At 38.7% G+C, this 23,094-nt stretch overlaps 1 protein-coding gene across 1 annotated transcript; it reads left to right on the top strand.

The window, feature by feature from the left end:
- The first annotated feature begins 458 nt into the window (after positions 1-458).
- LOC121657472 (zinc finger protein 474-like) lies at positions 459-21,116 on the top strand. Its single transcript, XM_042013225.1, has 4 exons — positions 459-585; positions 9,804-10,705; positions 17,380-17,560; positions 20,766-21,116. The coding sequence occupies exons 2-4, from the start codon at positions 10,244-10,246 to the stop codon at positions 20,915-20,917; spliced, it is 795 nt and encodes a 264-aa protein (XP_041869159.1). The 5' UTR covers positions 459-585; positions 9,804-10,243; the 3' UTR covers positions 20,918-21,116.
- The last annotated feature ends 1,978 nt before the right edge of the window (positions 21,117-23,094 follow it).

Raw genomic sequence — 23,094 nt, 5'->3', positions numbered from 1 at the left:
TTTGGAAAAGTGTTGAACACAGTCTGGTGGAAAAGTGTGAATTTTTGAATGAGAAGAGTGTCTACGTGGGAGATGGATTTAGGACTCCTCATGCTTATCCTTGTCTGCTGCTTGAGCTTCACAATGATGCCATCCGTCCCTTCTCACCTAGCCAAGAGGCGAAAGGGATTGAGAGAGTGGTCCCCCGCATGTATGCAGACCTGAGCAGGGACACTTCCCACAGAACACTGGCCGGTGTTCAGCTGATCAGACGTTTCCCGCAGCCGCATTCCCTGGCAGCAAAAGACGAGTTTTGCCCCAAATCCGAGGCGCTCCTCGCGCACCCCACAGCGCCCGGCGGGCCAGGGGCGGGGCTTTCGTGGCTGTGACTGACAGCCGCGCCGGCCAATCGGCGGCCGCACCGGCGGCAGCGGTTTGCATGCGGTGCGGCGTTGCCGTGGTAACGGCGGTGCGCGGCCGCAGCGGCGGGAGCGGGGCCCGTGAGTGCCTTCCCTCCTTCCCTCCGAAACGGGCACACTGAGCCACAGGGCAACGGCGCAGAAACCCAGCCCGTGGGGACATGAGGGAATTTTGATCCAAGCGGAGGTAACAGATGTTTAGGAGGACATGAAAAATTAGATGCTGGTCTCACGAGCCTTGGATCTGAATAAGCCTGTGAACAGGGCGATGGAGAAGTGGTTGGGTGAGGCGGAACCGTGCTTTTCCTTCTCTCCGGAAGTCCAAGCCACTTTTCTGCCTGGCCAACAGGCACGGGATCCTCTGCGCTCATAACCCAGTTCTGCTAGTTTGCACCTGATTTCCCCGTGAAGATGGTACTGACAGCGTGCTTGGCCTGAGCTTCAGTCAGTCAAGGTTTAAATAATGCAGCCCCATGTCCTGTCCTCATCCAGCTAAAACAGTGCTTGCCCTGAGTACCAGATGGCCGGATTCCTGCAGAGGTCAGGGGCCCAGTTATAAATAAGTAGAAAGATCAATCAACAAAGATTTGTGTGACTTTCTACCCTTAGACCAGCTAGCTGGTAATAAATTCATGCGTTTTAGTGCTTACTGTGATGATAATGCATTTGTTCTCTGGAATTTGTTTCCGCAGAGGCTTGCCTGGCTTGGCAAAAAGGGTGCATGAGCATTTTCCAGGCCAGATGTTCTGACTTCTTGGTTCTCCACTCTTCTAGGGGAGTGGACTGAGTTCATTTATGTCTGTCTTTCAAGGGACAGGAGAATACAGCTGCAGCACTCGTGGCCAACAATGTGGACATTGAAAGCTAGAAATGTTACTCGCTGTAAAAGACAGCCCTACCTACCAGGCACATAATTACTGATTGTCCTGTATAACAGAAATTATCTCTTTCCATTCTGTTCCTGGAAAACGTGATACATAACAATAATGGAAAGGTTTACTAAAAAGCCATTTTATTTTGCTTTGTTTTGTTTGGAAAGCACAACAGAAACAGAAAACTTTGCTGTCCAAGTGTTTATCTTAAAGCTTACTACAAAATTTATTCTTAAGGTACTGTCTGCTTAAGCAACTGATTGCTTAAGTTACAAACTAATACCATTTCCTTCATTACAAATTTATGTATTTTACTAAAATTTACTTTTCTGTCTACTGAACTCCATCAGATATTGGTCTATAACAGAATGCACTGGTTTATAAACAGGTGAAATTATGGTTACACAGTAAGGAGCTCAGACATGGCTCTTCATTTAAGCCACATTATCTGGGGATATTTCAGGCTTATATTCCATATGTATTTCTGTTGGTACATGGAATTTAATCCTATTCACTAAAGAATTATAAGACAGAAAAAAGGGCAATATGGACCAATGCTTCAAAAACAAGATGAGAAAAAGATCATTAAACATGACAAGTTACAGAACCACTAGGACCCAGGGGTACCAGGTGAAACTTGATGACCTTTATCCATCATGTCCTCTCACACTAGTTGTAAATTACTGTTGATTTAATCTGGAGGAGAAAAACACTAATGTAGAAAAATGTTGCTTTTAAGATTTTTTACGAACAAGAGCTCTCAAAATCCTGGATATGGTGAATGTTTTGATAGCCCTCCTAACACGCTTCTTTGTATGACAGATTTAGTGGGCAGCCTTTTTTTGTGTCACTATATCATGAGTGTTCTGCAAAGTATTAGGATGTGCTGTATTATTAGTGCAAAATACAATAATGAGTATTTAACAATGTCTTGTTAGGTTTTCCAACATTTCACAAAATAATTGGAATATCCAGAGTTTTGCTTTTCTAGACATTTTCCACTTCATCTGCTATTCTAGATTCCCTTGGTTTGTCTTTTGGTATTGTGGCTCTCTGCTAACTCTGTTTAATTTCCGTATTTTAATAGCTGGTCTTTCTTGCTGAGTTTAGTACCATGGTAATCAGATTATCTATCTGAGTATCCTGTTCATAACAAAAGTACCAAAAACCTTAGTTATTGAATAATTTATTAGCAGATGCACTGTATTATAAGATTATTAAGACTGATTTACACTGTAAAAAAAAAGAACATTTACCCCTTTGGATTACTTTATCCTGTATAATGTAACAGTGTTACTGCAGCTTATTGAGAAAAGTGTCTTTCCATCACTGAATCACTTTACACTTGCAGTGACAGGCTCTCAGCACATGTGCAGTGTCATCCTTCTTCAGATTTCCGCTGACTTGTGTCAGTTTGTTCAAGCTGACATTCTTGGCTTCTATTCTTTTTGTTTCAGACCCATAACGGAATATGCATTTATCCATCCACCTATTTTTTTTCCCTAAGGATGAGCTTCTTTCTTGAAATAATTGCATAGTCATCATCAAAATCACTAGAAAAAAACTGGTTCTGCACATATGAGTTCCAGGAATGGAAATGCTGAACAAAGGTACTGGAGCAAGAAAGTACAGGTAGCTGACTTTGAGCTGTGTAAGCATACTTGCTTCAATGTCCACTTGCTCTCATACTTCCGTGCTGTGGGCGGGGTTAACGTACCCAATCTGTTCATTATTTGGTGCATATCTGATATGCCATCTAGGATTTGCAGGGTAAATTTCACAGATACATACTAGTAACTGAAGATGATTAAGAATGTGATCTGTAAATATCCCCAATGTCACCCAGAAAGGGAATATATCTGCTGATTTTTGCACAAGAAAAAGTATGGAGGAAGTAATATTATTCCTTTAGAATATGACATGAGTGTGTTAAATAATGGTGAGTAAAACAGGTAATCTTTACCTTGCTAAGTTGTAAAGCATCACTAAGTAAGATACAAAACCCAAGAACATTCTTTCTAGAGCAGAAAGGATGTTTGAGATGTGAGAAAATGGTGTTACTGGATTTTGAATTTTAAAAGTTTTTGAATTTTAAAAGTGTGAAAAGTTACATTTTTTTCGGTAAAAATGTTTCATTTTTTCCCATGTATTTTAACTAGTAGCAATCATAATTTCTTCATATAATGTTAGGATTTCAGTCAAATCAAAGGAATTATTTCATATGTCTAGGCATAGGACATAGTAACATGAAAGAATTACTGGGTTTCTAGAACCAGTCTACAGCTTTCTCTGGTAACACAGTCATAAAATTAAATCGGATAGAGCTGATTAAGTAACATAAATGTAATTACTGCATAATTATGTATAGGGTCTTCTTAAATGCCAAGTATACACTGGCTGCTGTTCATGTCAGGGACTTTTTCATTGACCCATAAAGTTTTAGGTAGGAAGATAATCAGATACAAAGAATCACATGGTCATTTCATTGGTCAGAGGAAAATTACAAAAAGCTTTAACTAGGTTGATTGTCTCATTACAAAGAACACCTTAAGGAATTCTATATAAGTATTGTATAGACACCTCTGGGTTATGTATTTTCTTTCTCTTATATTGTAATGGACCTTTGCACACACACACAGACACAGGCTCAGAGACACACACGATTTCTCTCTTGTGCAATTCATACAGGTACGTACGTCTTTGAGGAGACTTCCAGTTTTGTCTAACCAACACTTTAAACAGTGGGAAAAATGTTCACTAGAAAATTCCCAGATGGTTCTAGCCTGTTTGCAAACAATGGCTTTTTAACTTGACATACTTGGTTTTGAGTGTTTTTGTCCTGTCCTCCTGTCTGGCTGCATCCACTTTAAACAACGGCATAACCACCACCCTATGGGCTGCAGGTCACATGGGGAAAAAGGTGTATGTGCACCTGATCCTCTGCTGGGGCAAGCTCCACACTTCTGAGGGTGCATTACTGCTAAGGCATTTAGGCCAGGCTACTGTGATACTAGATACTAGATACCTTGTTACAGACTAACAAAGTCTTGAAGCTGACAGAAGTGAGGTATATGCCAATATTTGTATGTTTGGAGCTTGCAAGTAGTTTCTTGAGAGAGGAGGATGCATAAAAACAAGGATCATGCTCCACTGTGACAAGATGAAGCATCCTGACTAGTAAACTTTGGATTTCCTACGTCTCAGTGATATTTATTTAAGTTCAATAAAATAATATATTATTCTTTTCAAATGACTGAAGGAAATTATTAGTCTCTAGGACTAACGAAGGGAGACTCCTTCAGCCATAAACTGTGGAGAGAATGTAGTGCTGAGCTGGAAAAATGTGAGGTTTTTAATATGTGGTTAATTTGCTAAAAATATTGTTGGACACATAAGAATGTTTTTTTCTTTTATCTTTCAATGAAAAACAGATCCAACAGTAAGATACTACAAATTGTCCAATATTTTTGTCCAGCTTATGTTTGAGCACTTTTGTGTTAACGGATTTCTAAAATGATTTATAATTGAGCAATACAAAACATTTAGCACAAGAAAAAATAAAGCTTAAGATGTTGATTTAATTTCATTTGCTTTCCCTTAAAGAATAATGGGAAGCCTCATAGAAAACATTTTATTTGGAAAGAGCCTGAAGCAAGGTTTTCTGGGACTCAACAGAGGATGTCAGTTTGGTCCTTTCTGACGCCTCTTTTACATGTAAATGTAATGAGAACCCAGGAAAGTGGAGAAAAAAGACTTACCTTTATCTTGACAGTAAAGTTAGGGATCAGCCTTAGAAAATCCTGTGACCGGACTAATTTAGTATTGGGGTGCTAGAAAATCTTAATTTAGTTTCCTTCTTTTTCAGACTTGCTGTGTTATTCTTGGCAGATCACTTATTTCATCTCTCTCTTTCTATATCTTATGTCCTCTTATACTGAGTTTTCTCCTTTGTCTGTTTACACAGTCCAGCCCAGACTGAAAAACAAGGATCTCTGGGTGCCCTTATAGTACAAGAAGATTTTGCTTGTTGCTTCTCATTTAAAGCTATTCAAGACATTTCCAATTTATATAACAGTGAAGTTAGGTATTAAAAGTAAAATATTTTCTTTTAGAATAATTGTGAATTTAATCCAATGTACATAAATCACCCTTATTAAAGGACCCACATAACAACGTGGTGTCACAAACAGAAAGCTTATGGCTCCAAGCACTGCAGGGTGAACAGGCAGAATAAGTATACAACACTGAGTGTAGTATTGAAGAAAGGGAAAACTCAGAGTGAAGTGAGGTTTTGTATAAATGAGGGTTCACACAGCCAAGAGTTCTTGAATCTGAAATGATGAATTAACCAGTTCCTTTCTCCAAGCTAAAATTAGTCTATTCTTTTTTTGGCACTGACAACCTGATCTGTTGCTGAGCTTCTGCCAGGCTTTTGTATTTGCCACCATTTTGGAGCCATATGTTTTCCTCTTCATTTAATGTGTGTCTGTGGCCTTTCATCCTCTCCCTCAAGCAGATCAACCCATGCAGACACTCCCATAACTCTGTTACAGGAGTCTTGATTGTGTAAGCACTCTACAGTTATAGATGACCTCTCAAAAGAGCCTCCTGGATTTAAGCCACTGTCACCTGAAGCAAGTATTCCATATAAATCCGTCTCAGCTTTATCAAACATTTTTTCTAAAAATAGCAAAGGAATTGGTTCCCACTACTTATTTTGCTTGTTTATGGTCTTCCCTGAAAATTGTCTCTGCTTTTAGATGAAGCCAGGCACGTCCAAGGGGAATTTTTTTGAAATTGTCTCTGCTTTTAGATGGAGTCAAACATGTCTAAGAGGTTCTTGGGGTTTTCTTGACATGTAAGCTTGAAAGCTCTGTGACCTTTGTTTTAGCTCTGTGTTTATTTGGTGCAAGGATTTATCTTTCTGTGCTTGCAGATTAGAGCAGTGACACTGAACCAGCCATATAGATTAAACAGAGTTTACAGCCTGACACAACTACACATGGAAAGGCTGTGATACCAGTCAGCATCCATAAACTGTACAAAAACATATTCCCCAGATTCTCACAGCTGTTTCTGTATCTTGTCCATTGAATAAGCATGGTTATATCCTGGCAGTAGGAGGCTTCATGCAATGTGTTCGTCCATAAGGTAAACTCTGGGTTTTTTTATAGCTGGGAGGTCTCCGTGTGGAATTCTAGCTAAGTGAAAAGCAGTAGTGTTGAGGATTCATTGGAAACAGCCAGTTTAATCCCCCAGCTAACACAAGTATGTTTTGTTCAATTCAGTCAAGGAATCCAGGCTTATAAAATGACCTTATAATGGTTTTTGAGGAATTGTTTACATGAGAGAATCAAGAGAGATGAAAAACAGAGAGGGTCGCTCTTCAGAAATGGGCTGCATGCAGGAAATAGGAAACGTATGTGTCAACTTTGCTTCCAAGTTCTAGCACTGACATGAAACAAGATGTAAAGAAGGCTGTTTCAGGGAAGAAGTTTCCACTTCTATAGGTTGACTCACACACGGCAGCTAAGAGAAGGCAGCACAAGTGAAGCATTGTTAATAACGCTATTGTTGCAATTTCTGGCAGGGTTAATAATGCTATTGTTGCTGTTGTTGCAATAATGTTATTGTTGCAATTGATTAGGTCAAGCTTAAAAACTGTGTGCAAGAGTTCCAGTTCCCACTTCAGGACAAGAAGATGATAGATGTACTGAGCTATTTGTGCTCTCGTCATTCTATTCTATTTTGGTTAGACTGAAGCTCTTAGCCTGGTTCTAAACTAGCCATAGTATTTCACTTGCTTTTAATTAAATTGAACTTCTCCACTAGTTGTAAGTGACCTGTTGCTGCAGTTCATGAAATTGTTTTTAAATATTGTCCTCAGTGGAACTTGCAGAGGAGAAAAATGTTTTCCCATAGCTATACACAATGATCAACTGTACCTTTCCACTTTATTAAAATATGTTGCAACATTTTAAAAAGAAAAACATAAGAAAGTTTTATGTTTTGAATTGTTAAATCCCAGTCCTGATTTACTTCCACATCTTTACCACTGAGCTTGAGAGAAGATTTGAACTGCTCATACGCCTTTTCATTTCACACTGAATTTATAGGAAGTTTCCAAATAATAACAGTCAACTTGGCAGGAATAAATGTAGACCAAATGGTGTAATCCCCACAAGGAAGCATAATTCTCTTATGAAGTATTTACAATAGCAAGCTTGGAAATCCAACAATAGGTTATATTGTTAATAGATTGTTTATAGCATCTTTTATTGACTGATTCATTCCTAATGGCAACAGATTTAGTCACCTAACATTCTTCATATGGCAGGCAGTTCTGTGTTCACTGCTGCTTTAAGAGTCCTCTCAGGTATGAGAAAGTTTCATTCTGACATAAATCAATAAATAGGACATAAATAGGACCTTGCGAAGTTCAGAAGTTCCCTGAAATGTTACTGAACTTTCTGATGCTCCCTTCCTGTGACCCGCCAATAACCCTTATCTCCCCTGCCATTATGACCCTTTAATGTTTCCCTGGCTCTCCATTCCCTTCATCCTCCTAAAGAGCTTGGCTACTTCCCAACTTGGATTCATACAACAGGCCACTCTCCTTGGAAACTCTCCCAGTCTTTGAAACAGCCTTGCAGTACAGTAGCCTAAATACTAGTTTGCACATTTAATTTCACATACTGCAGAGCCTATTATTTTGGTATCTGAACTAAAAATTCCAGTGCTATAATTTTGTGTAACTGTCAGTGTACATTATATGCACCTGATACACCTGATAGCTTCAGACATGAGAGGATACTACAGCCACATACTTTACCCTATTTTTCAGCAGACTGCAGTTATCTAATACAATTTTGGACGAGGTGTTAATTTTGAATGCGCAAAGTATAATGGCCCTCAAGAATTTTATTTTTAACAGCTAACTACAACATACTTTCTCACAGAGATTTGTTCCAGTACAAATCACAGATTGGCTCTGATGGTCTTCACATTTTCCAGTTTACCTACAAATAAATACGAGCTTCACAAGAATTTTTTTTAAAATAAGAAAGTATCCCAAGTGTCCCAGAAATATGCAGCTTTGTGAGTATTTAAGGAAGCAGTGTCAATGCAGCAATCTAAACATTTTTGTGTGCCTGGCAAAAGGATGACTACTCACATAAACCTGATGACAACTTGTTTTTTCACTGTTGCCCCTGTACTTAAGATATCCCCCAGAATATTTGTAAGAGACGAGAATGAGCTCAGTGCTTCTGAATGTCACGGACAAAGTTTAAGTTTGTCATCTCAGAGGTAATGACAAAACCATGTCATTGCCTTTGGGTATAGTAAAAATCAGCCTGTGGGTTCAGAGGTGGGACAGATAAGGGTAAAAAAGGCTGTTAAGTGGGAACAGCATCTTCAATGGTGACACGACAAAAAAGCAGTAAAAAGCAGATCCAGTTTGGATGGTTGCAGCAGAGGAAGTGAACCAAGACACAAAGACAGCCAATGTGGATATATTTGTGTGTTAGGAACCCCCTACAAGTTTGGAAGGTGAGATAAAGTCTGGAATATTTAGTAAGAGTGAGATGACTTTAGCCAGATGTTTCTTCTATTACAGATAAAGTAGATTGTCCTTGGCAGTTACCTATCTATGCAATGTGCTAGGTTTGCACACAAACCTAGCACATTTTTGGTTTTTTTTATTTTTCCTTGCAATTAAAACAGTAGCCTCTGCTGTTCATGTGTATGGTCTGAATTGTATTTTCTGATCCTTGGCAGACCAGCACAAAATATTGTAAGAAATAAACATATAAGGGATAAAGCACAAAGGGATAGACTGGACAATGAAAAAATGAAACATATTTAGTACCATCTGGAGACTAAATAAATGCAGTGCCCTTACTCTCTCATCCAGCGTGTGCTTCAGCTCCCAAAGCACCTCAGTAAGCCTTATTAATAAACCTGCTCCATTTCATTAATAACACTCCTATACTGGGAGAATCAAGACTGGTCAGAGAGTTTGAGACACCACAAGTGCTGAGTAGAGGGGCCTAAAAATGTCCTTCAACCAATAGACTGGGAACACTTTCCTTTCTGACTGTCCCTTTGTAGATTGGACATTGACATCTCTCCACTAAGGGGCTTTGTCTTATGTCTCTGGAGACAGGGAAATTATATTTAAGTATCAACAGAAAAAGCTTATAAACTGAAGACTGCCAGAAATACCAGTTCTATCAGTAAATGAAAATAAAGCATATTGATTATACTCCAGAGCACTTGCATTTCCAGCTTCAGTTTGTGCAAACCCATCTTTTGTCATGTCCTTCATGATTTTACATCCTCTGGGACCAGAATTTTATATTTACACTTTCAGCTGATAATTATGGGTAAGAATATATTTGATGTTATTTATCTGCTATTTAAAAATATAACAGGTTAGTAAGTTTAATTATTCCTTGTGATAAACTGATGGTTGGTAACCTTAGCTAGAGAGAGCACATTTATTAATTTGTACTAATTTCATTTGTTTCAGGGTTGTGTAAGAACAAAAGACAGAAGGAAAACACACAGAAACCTGCTTTATCTGCTGTAACAGCCATTAGGTTCAGTGTTCCAGCTTTGAACTCCCTAATATATTTTGGCTCATGAAAATGGATTAAGAAGATACAGAATCATTCTTAATAACAGACTTTCTCAAGCCCTTTGTGTGTAGGAGAGAGAGAAGTTTCCTGAAATGTTATACCCTTCATGGAAACAAATGTCAAGGAAAAGAATGTGAACAAAACTTGGAGTATTCTATCAAGTGCTGAAGAAGCCCATAGTATCTCTAACACCTTCCCTTTAGAGCAGGTTTCACCATCTAATGCGCCAGATCTTCCCAGGATTTTTCCCAAAGTAGTACATCTAGAAGCTGGATCCCAGAAAAGGTGACCAGGCACTGCAATAGTATCACAGCCGCCAGATTCTTCAGACATGTCTCGAACACCCTTCCCCAGAAGACCTCCCTTCAAGGTGTGCTATATCTGTGGCAGAGAATTTGGATCAATGTCTATTTCTATACATGAACCTAAGTGCCTAAAGAAGTGGCATATTGAGAACAATCAGCTACCAAGGCACCTTAGAAGGCCAGAGCCCAGGAAACCTGAGGTCCCTGCTGGTGGTTCCTATACACTTGCAGATGAAAATGAGGCAGCTTATTACAGTGCTCAAGCCCAGTTTGTGCCCTGTCGAAACTGTGGCCGAACCTTTTTTCCTGACCGTCTCCCTGTGCATGAAAGGTGTTGCAAAGGAGGTAGCAAACGAGGTGTGAGGCTACCAGACTCTACCGCACATAAATCTGGTAATGGACCGAGATCTGGAACTGGCTCAGCAAGTGGTGATCCATCTAAGGCCCATCAAGGAATGAGGAGGGCTGCACCAGGTGTATCAGACCAGGTAAATTGCTAAGCATGTGCTGTGTGAAAGGGTGTGGATGCATCTTGATGCTTGGCACTCCAGGGCAGACTGGCTTCCCATCAAATTTAAAATCACTTTTTTTTCAGAAGAACCCTTTAGCTCCATGCAAATGTTTCTCTGCTAAATAGAGGATAAAGAAAAGGGAAATACTGGGAAGGGAATAAAGGAAATTACTTCTTCATATTTCATATTTATTTTTATTTTCCTTTTGAATGAGAGTAGTTGGGTTCTCTGTTGATCTTTAAGAGTTATATCCTCAAGAGGGACCATTGCTTGATATAGTTCCCTAGGAGATTCTATTGACCAGCTTAGGCAACGTTTGGGTGTTATATATTTTAGGATATATTAGGTATTCTTAGTTAGTTAACACAAAATGCAACATTTCATTGTCCTGTAAGCATCCAGCACTTCAAATATGATTTTCATATTTTACTGTTATTCTTAACCTTGGCATGGAACATGAGTTTACTGAGGACTGCATGTTCAAAGGCAGCAGCTCTGGGTATAACAACAATAAAATAAATAAGACTGCACATTTTTTTCCACTGAATTTGATTCAGAATCCAAGAATAAAGAAGCTGATTCACATTATCCAAAAGCTACACGGAGTTTTGGAAAATGGGGTATTTTTTCTGCATTTGTTTCTGCACAAGCTGTCTTTTGGCCAGGAGTTTTGTAAGATAGATGTCTAAATTTAGGTTCAGTGTCCAAATTAAATGGCTTTTTTTTTTTCAAATGCGGGTTGGAATCCTGATTGCCTACATTAGTTTTGAAAATGGGATTTAGCTCTCTCAGTCAGCAAAGGAATGGAATGCTATGCAGAGCATTTCTAAAGATGCTTTAGAAGTCAAAGTATGTAACATGTTAGTTTACCAGCTGCTGAATAATATGAAGATAATAGCATTACCCTAGCTCACGTGAGACTAAAGACATCAGGAACCTTTTTTTTATTATGCTGTATGAGGCCACTAATTGATAGATTTTGGCAAAGTAAGGTTCACTCCTCAGGTCTTTTATCAGCAAATTTTACATAATCCACAGGCAGTTGAAAGTGCTGCACAGCTGCATTTATAGCTGTAGGAAAAGTAATGCTGTTTACACTACATTGTACTCTTTACCAAAGAACTGTAATTGCTCTAAAGGTGGTTGTTCAATGAAAGGCAAGGGTGTGAAGCAGAGAGTTTAATCCATTACACATTATTCTGTAGGTTAAAAAAGAGAGGGTGAGGGGAATTTTCTATAGTTATAATGCCATCAAAAAAAAAAAAAGTTTAGAATGTGGTTTGGCACTGACAGTGACTCTAAAAAATGTTACCCTCTTGCACAACGTATCTGCTCCCTTTGTGAATTCACTCACATCTGCTGACTTGTTGAACAACAACATTATTACCACTTTTTACTTCTGTGAGCTCTGCAGAGCCAAAATGAAATCTGTTCAAATCTGTTCTTCCTTCTCTGTGAACAACAGGTTTCCTCATTTACTTCCAAGCAGTTACAGTTCATCAGTTGCAGCAGAACTAATGAGGCTGTACAGATTGCAGTTTGTAATTGAGGGACTTTATTATTAACAATGACTTTTAGGAAGGGATGATGGATTTTACCTCTCTGAGGTCTATTATTGTATTATTTTTAGAGCTGTTCTCTAGTACAGAGTTATGCATTGGACACAGAGGTGGGATGGGAAGACTGAAAGAAATATCCTGTGATCCAAGGGGGTTCTTCAGGACTTGTAGGCAGATTATAAGAAGTTGTCAAAGGAAGCCACTTTCCCATAGGTTTAAATTCTCTGTGAGAGGATCTTCATTTCCAGTTGAACATTTTGAAAGGTCCACACATTGAAGGGTGTGGAAAAGCATTAAGCTTATGGAATAACTGCAGATTAGCTATGAACAGGGACAAGGTCTATGTCTCCTCTACAGTCTTCCTCTTTTTCCAGCATATAGTTTTAATTTTGTTCATCTTACCAGCTACTCAGCTGCTTATTAATTCTGTTAAAAAGTAGTGCTTCACTAGCAGTGGAGTGAAATGGTAACTGTTTTGGTCCTCTTTGGAAAGCATTTGGGGAAGCCCCTGTCTCATTTAACAGACATACTCACTGTGACAGTGAATTATTTAAGTACTTGCTTAAAGTCCTGATTCAACAAAACATCAGAGGAAAGGAATAACTGAAAAAAAAAACCACCAAGCCCTTATATAAGTGTGTTTAAGAGAAGTAATGCTACTGTCAAATAAATCTATGCAATGAAAGATGCCCTAAATTAAAAAGCTGGATTTTCCTCATTTTCAAAATAAAGTTCTGACTGATTTAGTGGTACACCACATTAAAGGGCATTTTAACTTTACAACTGCAAGCACTTCTCCCTATATGCCTCTGCCTGTATGCCCTGGAGTTCTCTTCCATTTAGCATGTGGCATCAGCTAGGCCAGTATCATTACTGACAAATTCTTTCTCAGTTCTGCACCTTTAGAGGTGGAGATTGAACAGCCTCTGTAAGCTATCTCTTCCAGTGCCTGTCCTCACTCTCAGAATCAATGAAATATCTGAGATAATTATATAATAATATAATATAATCTGAGATTAATCTGAAATATTAATCATGTCTGGCTGTGTAAAACAACAGCCTTTGCTTAGAGACTCTCAAGGGTCACATCAGCTCAGAAATTCTGCTTTGGATTCTGCTGTGATACTCCAAACAATGGAAGTGGTGTCTGGAGCTACTGAAACTCAGACTTGCAGTAAAACAGAGCCTGTTCTCTATTGTTTCATAGACAAAAATGTGTGATGCATATAAGTGAGCGTCAATAACTTCCTATGTGTTTATGAGTTTTGAGGGTTTTGACAACAGATAACGCTGATCTTAAAAGCCTATTAGATGCTGCTGCCATCTGCTGTTTTCCTCTTATCTGGTCAACTACCTAAAAAGGTTTCACTGATCTTCCTTTGCTGAATTGTGATGCATTTTAACACAGTGTTAATCTTGAAAATTTGTATAGAAACAAGCTTGATGTTGTATTTTACTCTAGAATAAAGCCATGTAGCATCTTGGTAAAGGGAAGACTCCATCAGATGCAGAATAATTCTAAGAAAGGTGGGAAGTCAATGATGAGCTTTTTCTGCTCATCATTTTTTTGGTTTTGAACACCCTCCTAGAATACTGGCAAGTAAATTGCAAATATAGAAAGTTCGATGATAATGGACAGTGAAGGGGTGGTTTGAATGAAAGTATTATCACTAGGAATGACTGAGCTTCCTTCCTTTGCTTGTACACAGATGCCATATTCATTACACTGACTTAATTTAAAAAGAAAGCACATCAGGAGCAAAATTGGATATTTCAGTGCTTGCAGTGGAATAGTATTTTTAATTATGTGCATCATCTTCCAGAATTACCTTGCTGTTCAAGGAAATTTCCTACACAGGCATATGAATAGTTCCTATCGTGAGGGCTGTTGTGTCTGTTTCAAAGATTTGGTAGGCTGGGAAGTGCAGCTTCAGATAGTCATGAGAACCATGCTATACCTTGTCCCTGATCCTTATGCAAAATGCGTTTTACTTGGCAGAGAAGAATGTGTGGAAACGACTGCTTTCATACAATAGAATGCTGCTGCTAAGTGCTTGTACCAATCTTTTCCTGAGCCTCTAATCCTTGGGCAGTTCAGGTTGATGACAAGAGCTCCATCCTAGGGCAGGATGCCTCCCCTTTTCCCATTAAAATACATGGATAATTAAACAAATAAGAAAAGGCAGAGGTGTGTGCAGTCCTAGGTGATAAATATTTATGTAGGGGAGTTTGGAAGTCAGTCTTATTGTGTGTACTTAAGAAGAAATAAAAAGCTTTGTGCAGTATGGAAGGATTTGACCTCATATAACACCATAACAGCAGCCTGGGGCTAACCTTAAGTAATGTCAGGTCTATTGAAAATACATAGTTGCATAGCCCTCTGAGCTAAATAACTTCATTCATAGTCACGCAGACATACTTAGCAGTCTTGGAGTAAAAAAGAAAATACTGAGACACCAGAGGAAAGCCTAACTACACTGTTAGGTATTTGTAGGTATTTTTATAATAACACATATCCTCAGGAACAGACCTTCCCTACAACCCTTTTTGAAAGTTAAAAACAAAGCAGTGAACAGACAGCCTAGCCACTGGCCTGTGAGTAGTTTGGGTTGGAAAATTCTGGTGTTTCCAAAAATAGTTTAGTTTCAAACTGCGGGCCTCCAGATGTGATATTTTGGATAGGCACACTGAAAATAAAAAGAAATGAAGGGTAAATATCATCAGCTGTAGAAATTCCAAGTAAAGCTTATCGTATCTTGGATTCCACAGTTAAAAAAAGAAAAATCTGTTACTACCAGTTGTTAGGCTAATCTCTTTCAGGTTTTAAACATGTGTGCAGAGAATAATTGGTGTATATAATTGTATGTGTGGTGATGGGTCAATCTCAGTATTTTTCTGGAATAAAAATAACTCTATCCTAAGAGTGATCTGATTCCTTTTAATTAATTCTGCTTTCTGCTGTTGTTTCTGTACCATTTTTAATTGTGGAAATTACAAAAGACAGACATTCCTAATTGAAAAGATTTCTGCATTTGTACTAGGATTCCTTTTTCCTATTCTGTTAGTAAATAAAGAGTCCCTACAAACCGAATGTAAATCAAATTGCTCTTTCCTAGTTTTCAGCCAATAAGTAACCATTTAAATTAATGGCAGGAACCTAGCTAATGAAAACTAGTGGGGAAAGTGTGTTCCCAGTGATTTTACACCTAGCATTTTTTTAAGAAACCATTTCTAAAATAGTATAACCATATGCACAGCAGGCATGCATACTGAAAAGAGTTCTTTGACCTCAGGAGTTTAGATTATAGTCTCCTTATCTAAAGGTCTCCAGAACCCACACATAAACATAAAGTGTTTTCAGAAGACTTTGTATCTGGACCCAGAGTCTTACTTCAAAATCAGACAAGTTCTAGCTCACCACTTGAAGTAAAAAAGTAGGTGAAATTTGATAATGAAAAATTATAAGGTGTTCTTAAAACAGCTGTTGCTGTATTCATCTAAAAATATGAGAAGGCTATATTTTTATATCTATTAGAAAATATGCTTATATAAAATACTGTGTTATCAAAGATAGCAAGGAAATTCCATTTGAAAGTCAAGAGGATGAAAATGTCCTTGGAGAGACTGTCTTTGGATGTTATATTTCAAGACACTGTGAGAATTTTCCAAAGTCCACCTTTTCCCAGCAAAACTACACTTTATGGAGTAGTATTTCTTTCATGTAAGTGAGATTACATGTGTGATACAGGAAGGCCATCTTATGCAGATTGTTCACTAATGACATTTTCAGACTGTAGCATAAATGTGAGAAGAGCTGCCCAGAATTTCTTGAACACATTGATGGGCTGACAGAAAGAGTCATAAATACTGGAACAGGTTATGCTTTGTCTTACACAGCAGCAGAGGAAAAAATGAAACCCCCACCACTCTTGTTTGAGTGAGAAAGGTTTCCCGTATTTGGTCTGGCGTGGCTGTCTGTCTAACTTGAGGAGGGCAGGGAATAGCTCATCTCTTACTGGTATTCTGCAGTCAGAAGTGTAGGAAGTGCTGGCAGTTGTGAGACCCATCTGTGTGCCTCAAAGTGCTTCTCTACAGCATGTTTTTGTCCTACTTCCTGGAGCACGGCTGGTACTGACACCACGCCTATCCCAAGACTCGCCTGAGGACACAGCCAAGTCCATAGTCTGCAATACCACAGTAATTATACATTTTTCAGCCTTAGATTATGTATTTGTGAGGTTTGGGGTTGAGGAATCTTTTTCTTCCGTTGTTGAGCTGGTTTTGTCTGAGAACAAAGTAGATCTTCAGTGTGGAAACAATTAGTTGCGTAGAGTCCAGTTCTGCCCTTGCTGCAGTCACTGGCAAAGTTCACACTAAGGCCTTTGGGAAAAACAAACAGTAGTTCCTATTTTGCCCCTCATCCTGAAATATCTTGGATTGGTTTTAGTCTTTGAAGGCCAAGAATTCCACCAGCTAACTGACCTGTGGCAAAAGTGGGGTAAGGAGCCACCATCACCTCTTGGGACAGCTGCCCTCACTCTCCACCTTAAAAGAGATAGTAAGGCTGGACACAGCGCTTTGAGCTGTGTTCTGATGGAAGATGGAGCCTTTCTGTTACTGTACGAGACATCAATAGTTCAGCTGAGGAAGCTTTTGTTGCTGTTTTCCATTTTACTTCTGCTTGGAAAGTAAAAAATGGCTTCAACCATTTAAGGTGGATGCTGCATTGCAACCTAATGAAGCAGAGGAGTTGTTTCTGCATGTGAAGACTTAGCATTTTCTTGAATTCAAAGGTATGAAAATAAAGGAGATGAAACTTAACACAGCTAAGTATTGATTAGTCACACACATGAACTTTCAGCTCATCATCTGTAGAACAAACCTGCCTGTTCCAGGTGCCCAGTTAATGAGGCAACATCTCTTACAAGCTTCAGGACTGAATCCAAGCAAAACCAGACTGAAAGAAACAGTTACAAGGATTTCACAGATATCAAGGTCCTTATCTACATGACTGCTTTCATACAAAGTCGTTCTGATTCAAAATTAATATTGAGAACAATATTTCTTCTTCTTCACCATTGTTATTTGCAGGCAAAAGTGAAAAGACAGCCACCAACAGTGATTTGCTACATATGTGGCCGTGAGTATGGAACAAAATCTATTAGTATACATGAGCCACAATGCCTGAAAAAATGGTACCAGGAGAATGACAACCTCCCCAAGCACTTGAGAAGGCCAGAGCCCAAAAAGCCTGAAGTCAGAACCGTGCAAGGTAAGCTACAGACCAAATTAAGAGGGATGAGCAAAAAAGTGGGAGGAATAAAAAAAAACAAAACATATTTTAAAGCAATAGGTAAACAGTTTACAAGTACTTTATTCTCCAGTTTACTTTCAAGAGGTTGTTTTAAGCTTTCCTTCTGTGAAGCATCCATCCATAGAAGTAAGAGTGGTCATTATCTTTGGAACATGCCTTCTGGGACAGTCCCCTCTATGTGTCAGTATGTCCTGAATCAAAACACAAATAGATTAGCAATCCACTTCACAAATACGTCACTACCTTTTGACTCCTTCTAACACTGTAGACAGGCATGTCTTAAAACAAGCAAAAACATCCAAAAATAACGTGCAGACATGACGCAGAATCATTAAAATAAAATACCCTCAGGCAACATAGGTGGAGATACTTCAGCCAGATTCTTCTATGGTCAACATCCCATAGATGTTATTGATCCCTTTTTATTTACAAGTCTGAGAAGCTTTCATTGTGAGACAGTGTAATATAAACACAGTGGAGAAAAAAATATATGTAGTATAAAGTAAACACTTTCTTTGTGCCAGTTTTACATGTTTGTGCTGTGGGTTCTAAGATTCCACTTCTTCAGATCAATAAACACTGATGATTCCCAGCACCCACAGAGATGGGCTGCCATATGTATCCCAGGGTTGTATGTTAACTGTAGGATGAAAAGGAATTCCTATCCATGCTTCACCTGGAAGCTGTTCCCAGGACTTCCCTATTCTCACATAAAGTTATTTCACCTTTCCTGCTGGATGCTTTTCCTGGCTCTGCCAGCTGGTCTGAGCTACTTTGGGCCAAGTTTGGACCACTTCCTCACAGGCATTTAATTCACACAGACTTTTTTTTTATATTCCCCACAATTTCCTTCAGCTTCCCCTAATGTCTGGAAAAGTAGACAAAGTCTCCTACAACTCACTTGTGAAAGAGTCATAAACTATATCAGTTTACAGCAGTACAAAGAAATATATCCTCAGAAGACATGTAGGAGAGAGCAGGATCACTGAGAACACTAACCAGATGTTCAAAATAATAATCAAAGTTCAAATAATATCAAATTGGAACTTGGTTAATAGATGCCAAGTGGCATAGTTGAATCTGCAGTAAAAGATGGGTTCAAAAGACATCTTCATTGTATTTGCTTTTTTAGATGTTAAGCACTTTTTAATTAATACACATTGTATGGTAAAACAGATGGGGAAAATGAGAATTCCATGTGAAAGAAGAGGATGCAAAAGGACAAATCAGGTTATTTTGAAATACACTATTCTTATTTTGAAGGAGTGGAAGGAGAAAGACAGCCACTCTTTGAGAAAACAATCTAGCAGAAGGCTCCCAGATATGAATCAGAAAATTGTCTCATCTACCCAATGAGTCATATCAGGCGCCTCACATCTCCTGTGAGGTGTTGTGTGCCCACAGTTCCTATGGGGATACTGACCTGCTTCCAGCATCTGTCCCTAGATGCCTGCTGATGCAAGCCTGATCGGTTCTGTAGCTTGAGCTAAAATTGTTGTTCCCCCTGCAGCTGCCTCATACTCCTGGCCTTGAGAAAATAATCTCAGTGTTGTTCTTTTTCTGTAATACTTACCCTTGATCCTGTGGTAAATGCTGTAACTGACCTTGAGACCACATGCATGTACTGCTTGTCTCACAGTTTCTCAGCACAGGGGGGAGGGATTACCCCTGTTGTTGAATGAAATAGACAATGTTCAAAAAAAGCTCAGAAATATTAACTGCTTACATAAAACTTTTTATAACTTACATAAATCTTTTTCTGAAAACTCAAGTGTCACAGGAAGACAACCACTGCCCTCATTACACAGTGTTTTGTTTGTGGAATGCCTAACACATGCCTGCAAGGAGAAAGTCATCTCTCTTTCTCCCTCTCCTTTTTTTTTTTTTTTAATATTCCATAAACTTTCCAAAGTACAGAAAATACACATTCATTTCCTGCAAGCAAAGGGGATACTTGTCTCAGCCAAGAAAAGAAACACTACTTGGTAGCTCTTCTAACAAAAAGAACATTAGGAACAGGCATATTAAGAGATCTAAGGCTTATTGTGGTTATGTGAACCATTGGATATGAATCATATTAAAATTGTATGGGCCTTTAATGAAGAGCTCTATCATGTGCCAATGACAGAAACCATGGAATATTTTTAAATGCACAAATCCTTTTCTTTTAAAAAGTGTCCTCTGCTAACAGTTCAAAGAAAAAAACCCCAATCTTTTTCTATATTGTCACACCAAATAAGAAGGGTGAAGCAAATACATTTTCAATTTGAGCCATGGGGATTTTTTTCTGCATGCACTTCAAATGAAAACCCTTACGATCTAATTCCAGGTATTAAGCAACCTGCCTGGCCTTTTTTGCAAATCAGTTTGAAACAACACTGTGTGAAAATCCATTTCAGAAGGAAAGTCCATTTCAAGATGAAAGTAAACAAGTTTTGGTTTTTTTGACCCAAATTAAATCTTGAAAATACATCTGGGTGTTTGAAGAATGCTCCTGAGTTTTCAGAGCAGCCATTCTTCCTGCACTGGAAAATAACTGAGGGTTAGGCTGGATTAGTGCTTAGATGACAATGGATTCATTAGTGCAGTGACCTCACAGGAAGCTGTGGCTTAAAGGTACTGTAGGTTTTGTCCGTAAGGTTTTAGGCTTGTCTAAGATTTACTCCACTTTTTAGTATAACTTGCATAGACTCCAACAGGAAGAAAATTGGGCCCCTTGTCCAGAGCAGTACAAAGAGCATATTCTCAAGTACGATATGCTCCCACCCATTGCCATGGTCAGATAACACATGCTCGTTAAACAGAGCTTGAAATAAAGCCAAAAAGTGAATTTGCTGGTAATAGTATGTATGCAAAGATGTTAATAATTAGCTGAGAATGCAGATCATAACACACAGCATGATGTTTTCTCTGTACTCTCATACAATACAAAATGATTCAGTTTGAAGTTAATTTAATTCAACCCCTGGGACAAAAAACAGAGTCTTTTTAATATATTTTTTACTCTTTTGCTTCTTTCTTTTCTTTTTCATATGCAAAAGCAATATGGTTTGGTTAAACTGAAAGGCTCAGTCAACAGGTATTTCCTGAAAATATTTTCCATAAAGAGTTGAATGTGGGTCTCCAGAATGAAAGCTGATACTCTCTTTTTCTAATTTTCCAGCCAAAGGTTTCTATGATCTTCATGCTTTAAATGAGGCTGCCTGGACCAGTGCCCAAGCCCAGCTAGTTCCATGTGATATTTGTGGGCGTACTTTTCTTCCAGACGGACTGATCATCCACCAGAGGTCCTGTAAACCAAAACGGGGAAAGTGAAGTGGATGTAACACACATGCATACAAATGCATGCCTAGTCACACAGACACAGACTCACACACATTTATCCTAAGCTCAATAAAATACGTGTGTGTGTGTGTGCATGTGCACACACACATGAATACACACACAGGCACCCGTACCTTTCAGACAGACCATAAGAGAATAAAATTCATCTGGAAAGACATGGTCATCAAAACTGTGTTGTGTAATGATATCATGTGCTCTCTAAAAGTCTCCAGAGTAAAAATCAGCAGTTGCTACTAAAGTATGAAGTCAAATACAGAAAATTAGTTCTTTGAAAATTTTGGTTTTCCTCTTTCAAAGAATCTCTGGTTAGTGTAAGGACCCATAGCTGAACTTGACTAATCGGAGAACCAAGTAGCTCCTTTAAGCTTTTTCATTTTTCTTTGGGTTTTTCAGGTTTTTTTTTGCTCACGTTCTTGTGTAACTGCATCTCATGAAGCCCTTGACTGCTACAATTGAAACCATCCCATATAAAAAGATCCAGTCACGTGGTAGAAGCAGACACAGGCTTTTTTTAAAAACGCCCAGAAGTGCCCTCTTCTTGCTTAAGAATGATACTGACCATGTGATTTATCTTCAGCTCAGTAAACTGATCATGCCAAAAAATTTGTAAGTCAGAGAAGCACATCTTGGCCACGAAGTTGGTAAAAGAGAACATTTTAATGTCAAGACAAAACAAGCATGATGTGCCAGATGGCTGGCATAAAATACCACTCTGCCCAGTGTACCAAATGTGGCCATAACAGAGTGCCAGTGCTGGCACGAAGGGTAGGTATTATACCAGAAAGCCATGGGGAAGGTGTTTGAAGGTGCTATTTTGAAAAATACTGTTACATTATGTAGAGGAATTAGTGCCAAAACATACGGTATACGAATAGGCTAAACACATGAAGGAAGTAATACTCCCTTTTACAAGGTACAGCAGAGAGCAATTATTATTATTTTACTTACTCTGAAGCATTTTATTAAGTGGTGAGGTTATTCAAAAGGTATGACAAAATCCAGTACAAGTTGTGAACTAGCAATCTAAGCTTCCTGATAGGAAAGAAACTGCACCTCGTGTTTGGGCTTGAGGCCTAGAGTTGTCTGTTATGTATTATGTGATTGAAGTGACTTTTCTCAGAGCATTCACACTTACTATTGTACTTACAAATCTGAGGAAGTGAATGCTTTCATACATACTAAAATGAAATATGGGTACCAACAACTTTTCTTTTCCAAGCTATCAAGCTGTGTGATTTGTGGAGTAAGTGAAACAAGAAGTAATATCATTGTTCTGTTATTAGAGAAATACTCCTGGCTCCAGCCCTGGCGGGCTGTTAATTCAGACTGGAGAAGTACAAGCATTCTTTGGTGAAAATAATTTCCAAAACAATCAATGTTACCTCAGCAGCCCTTTCATCTTTGGAATGAGGATTGTATAGTCTGAAGATAGATATCTTCAGAAGTCAAAGGTTCAGTTCTACAGAACAAAGCTGTGTAAACCCTGCAGATCTGTTCTTAGTGTCTCCAGCATAAGGAGAGGTGCTGTTGGAGCTGGATCAGTGCCCTCTCTCCTCCTTTTGGCTGGGAGAAGGCATGTGGCCTGAGGACAGAAGAACAGGGGCACTGGTTTGTGATTGCTAGACTGGTTCCTAGGAGCTACTGGCTGGCAGCATATACTGCAAGCCCCTGAGGCTGTTCTAAGTCGCACCAAGTGCTAGTCCACTGAAAAGTGGTTTGATAATTGCAGGATTATGGATGTCATACAATCTCATCTTTGTGTCCCCTCTTCCTCTTCTTGGAATACACCCTTTTCTCAGACATGTTAAGTACTTTTTGGCTACCTCACCCTCATTTGGTCATTGAGATTCACTACAGTCACTTCAAGAGCAAAACGATATTTTAAGGAAATTAAGCCTTTGCTTGGCATTAAAAATTTAGCTCTGCCTTTTGGTGGGATTCACATGTCACAGTCCTTGTGTCATTCTGAAACTTGGACTTAATGTCTTGATGATTTTAAATCTGTCAGAAATTTCATCCAGAACAGTTTTCTGGTATTTCATTGTCAGCTCTACACTTGTATATTTTTTGGTTTTTGGAATTTTTTCCCAAAAAGCAGTGAATATGCCTGATGAGCTGAATGTTTATAAGCAATAAAAAAGTACCAA

The sequence above is a fragment of the Corvus kubaryi genome, unplaced genomic scaffold (genome assembly GCF_017639235.1).
Source record: "Corvus kubaryi isolate FWS band 111438036 unplaced genomic scaffold, C.kubaryi_AGA036_p1.0 split1-37296, whole genome shotgun sequence".
NCBI lineage: Eukaryota > Metazoa > Chordata > Aves > Passeriformes > Corvidae > Corvus > Corvus kubaryi.
Note: the sequence above shows the minus strand (reverse complement) of the source record. Positions and strands in the feature narration are given on the sequence as shown.

Coding starts and splice junctions, on each gene's coding strand:
- LOC121657472 (XM_042013225.1), top strand. CDS start 10,244: ATGTCTCGAACACCCTTCCCCAGAAGACCTCCCTTCAAGGTGTGCTAT. Junction 10,706..17,379: donor CACCAGGTGTATCAGACCAG/GTAAATTGCTAA, acceptor TGTTATTTGCAG/GCAAAAGTGAAAAGACAGCC. Junction 17,561..20,765: donor TGAAGTCAGAACCGTGCAAG/GTAAGCTACAGA, acceptor CTAATTTTCCAG/CCAAAGGTTTCTATGATCTT.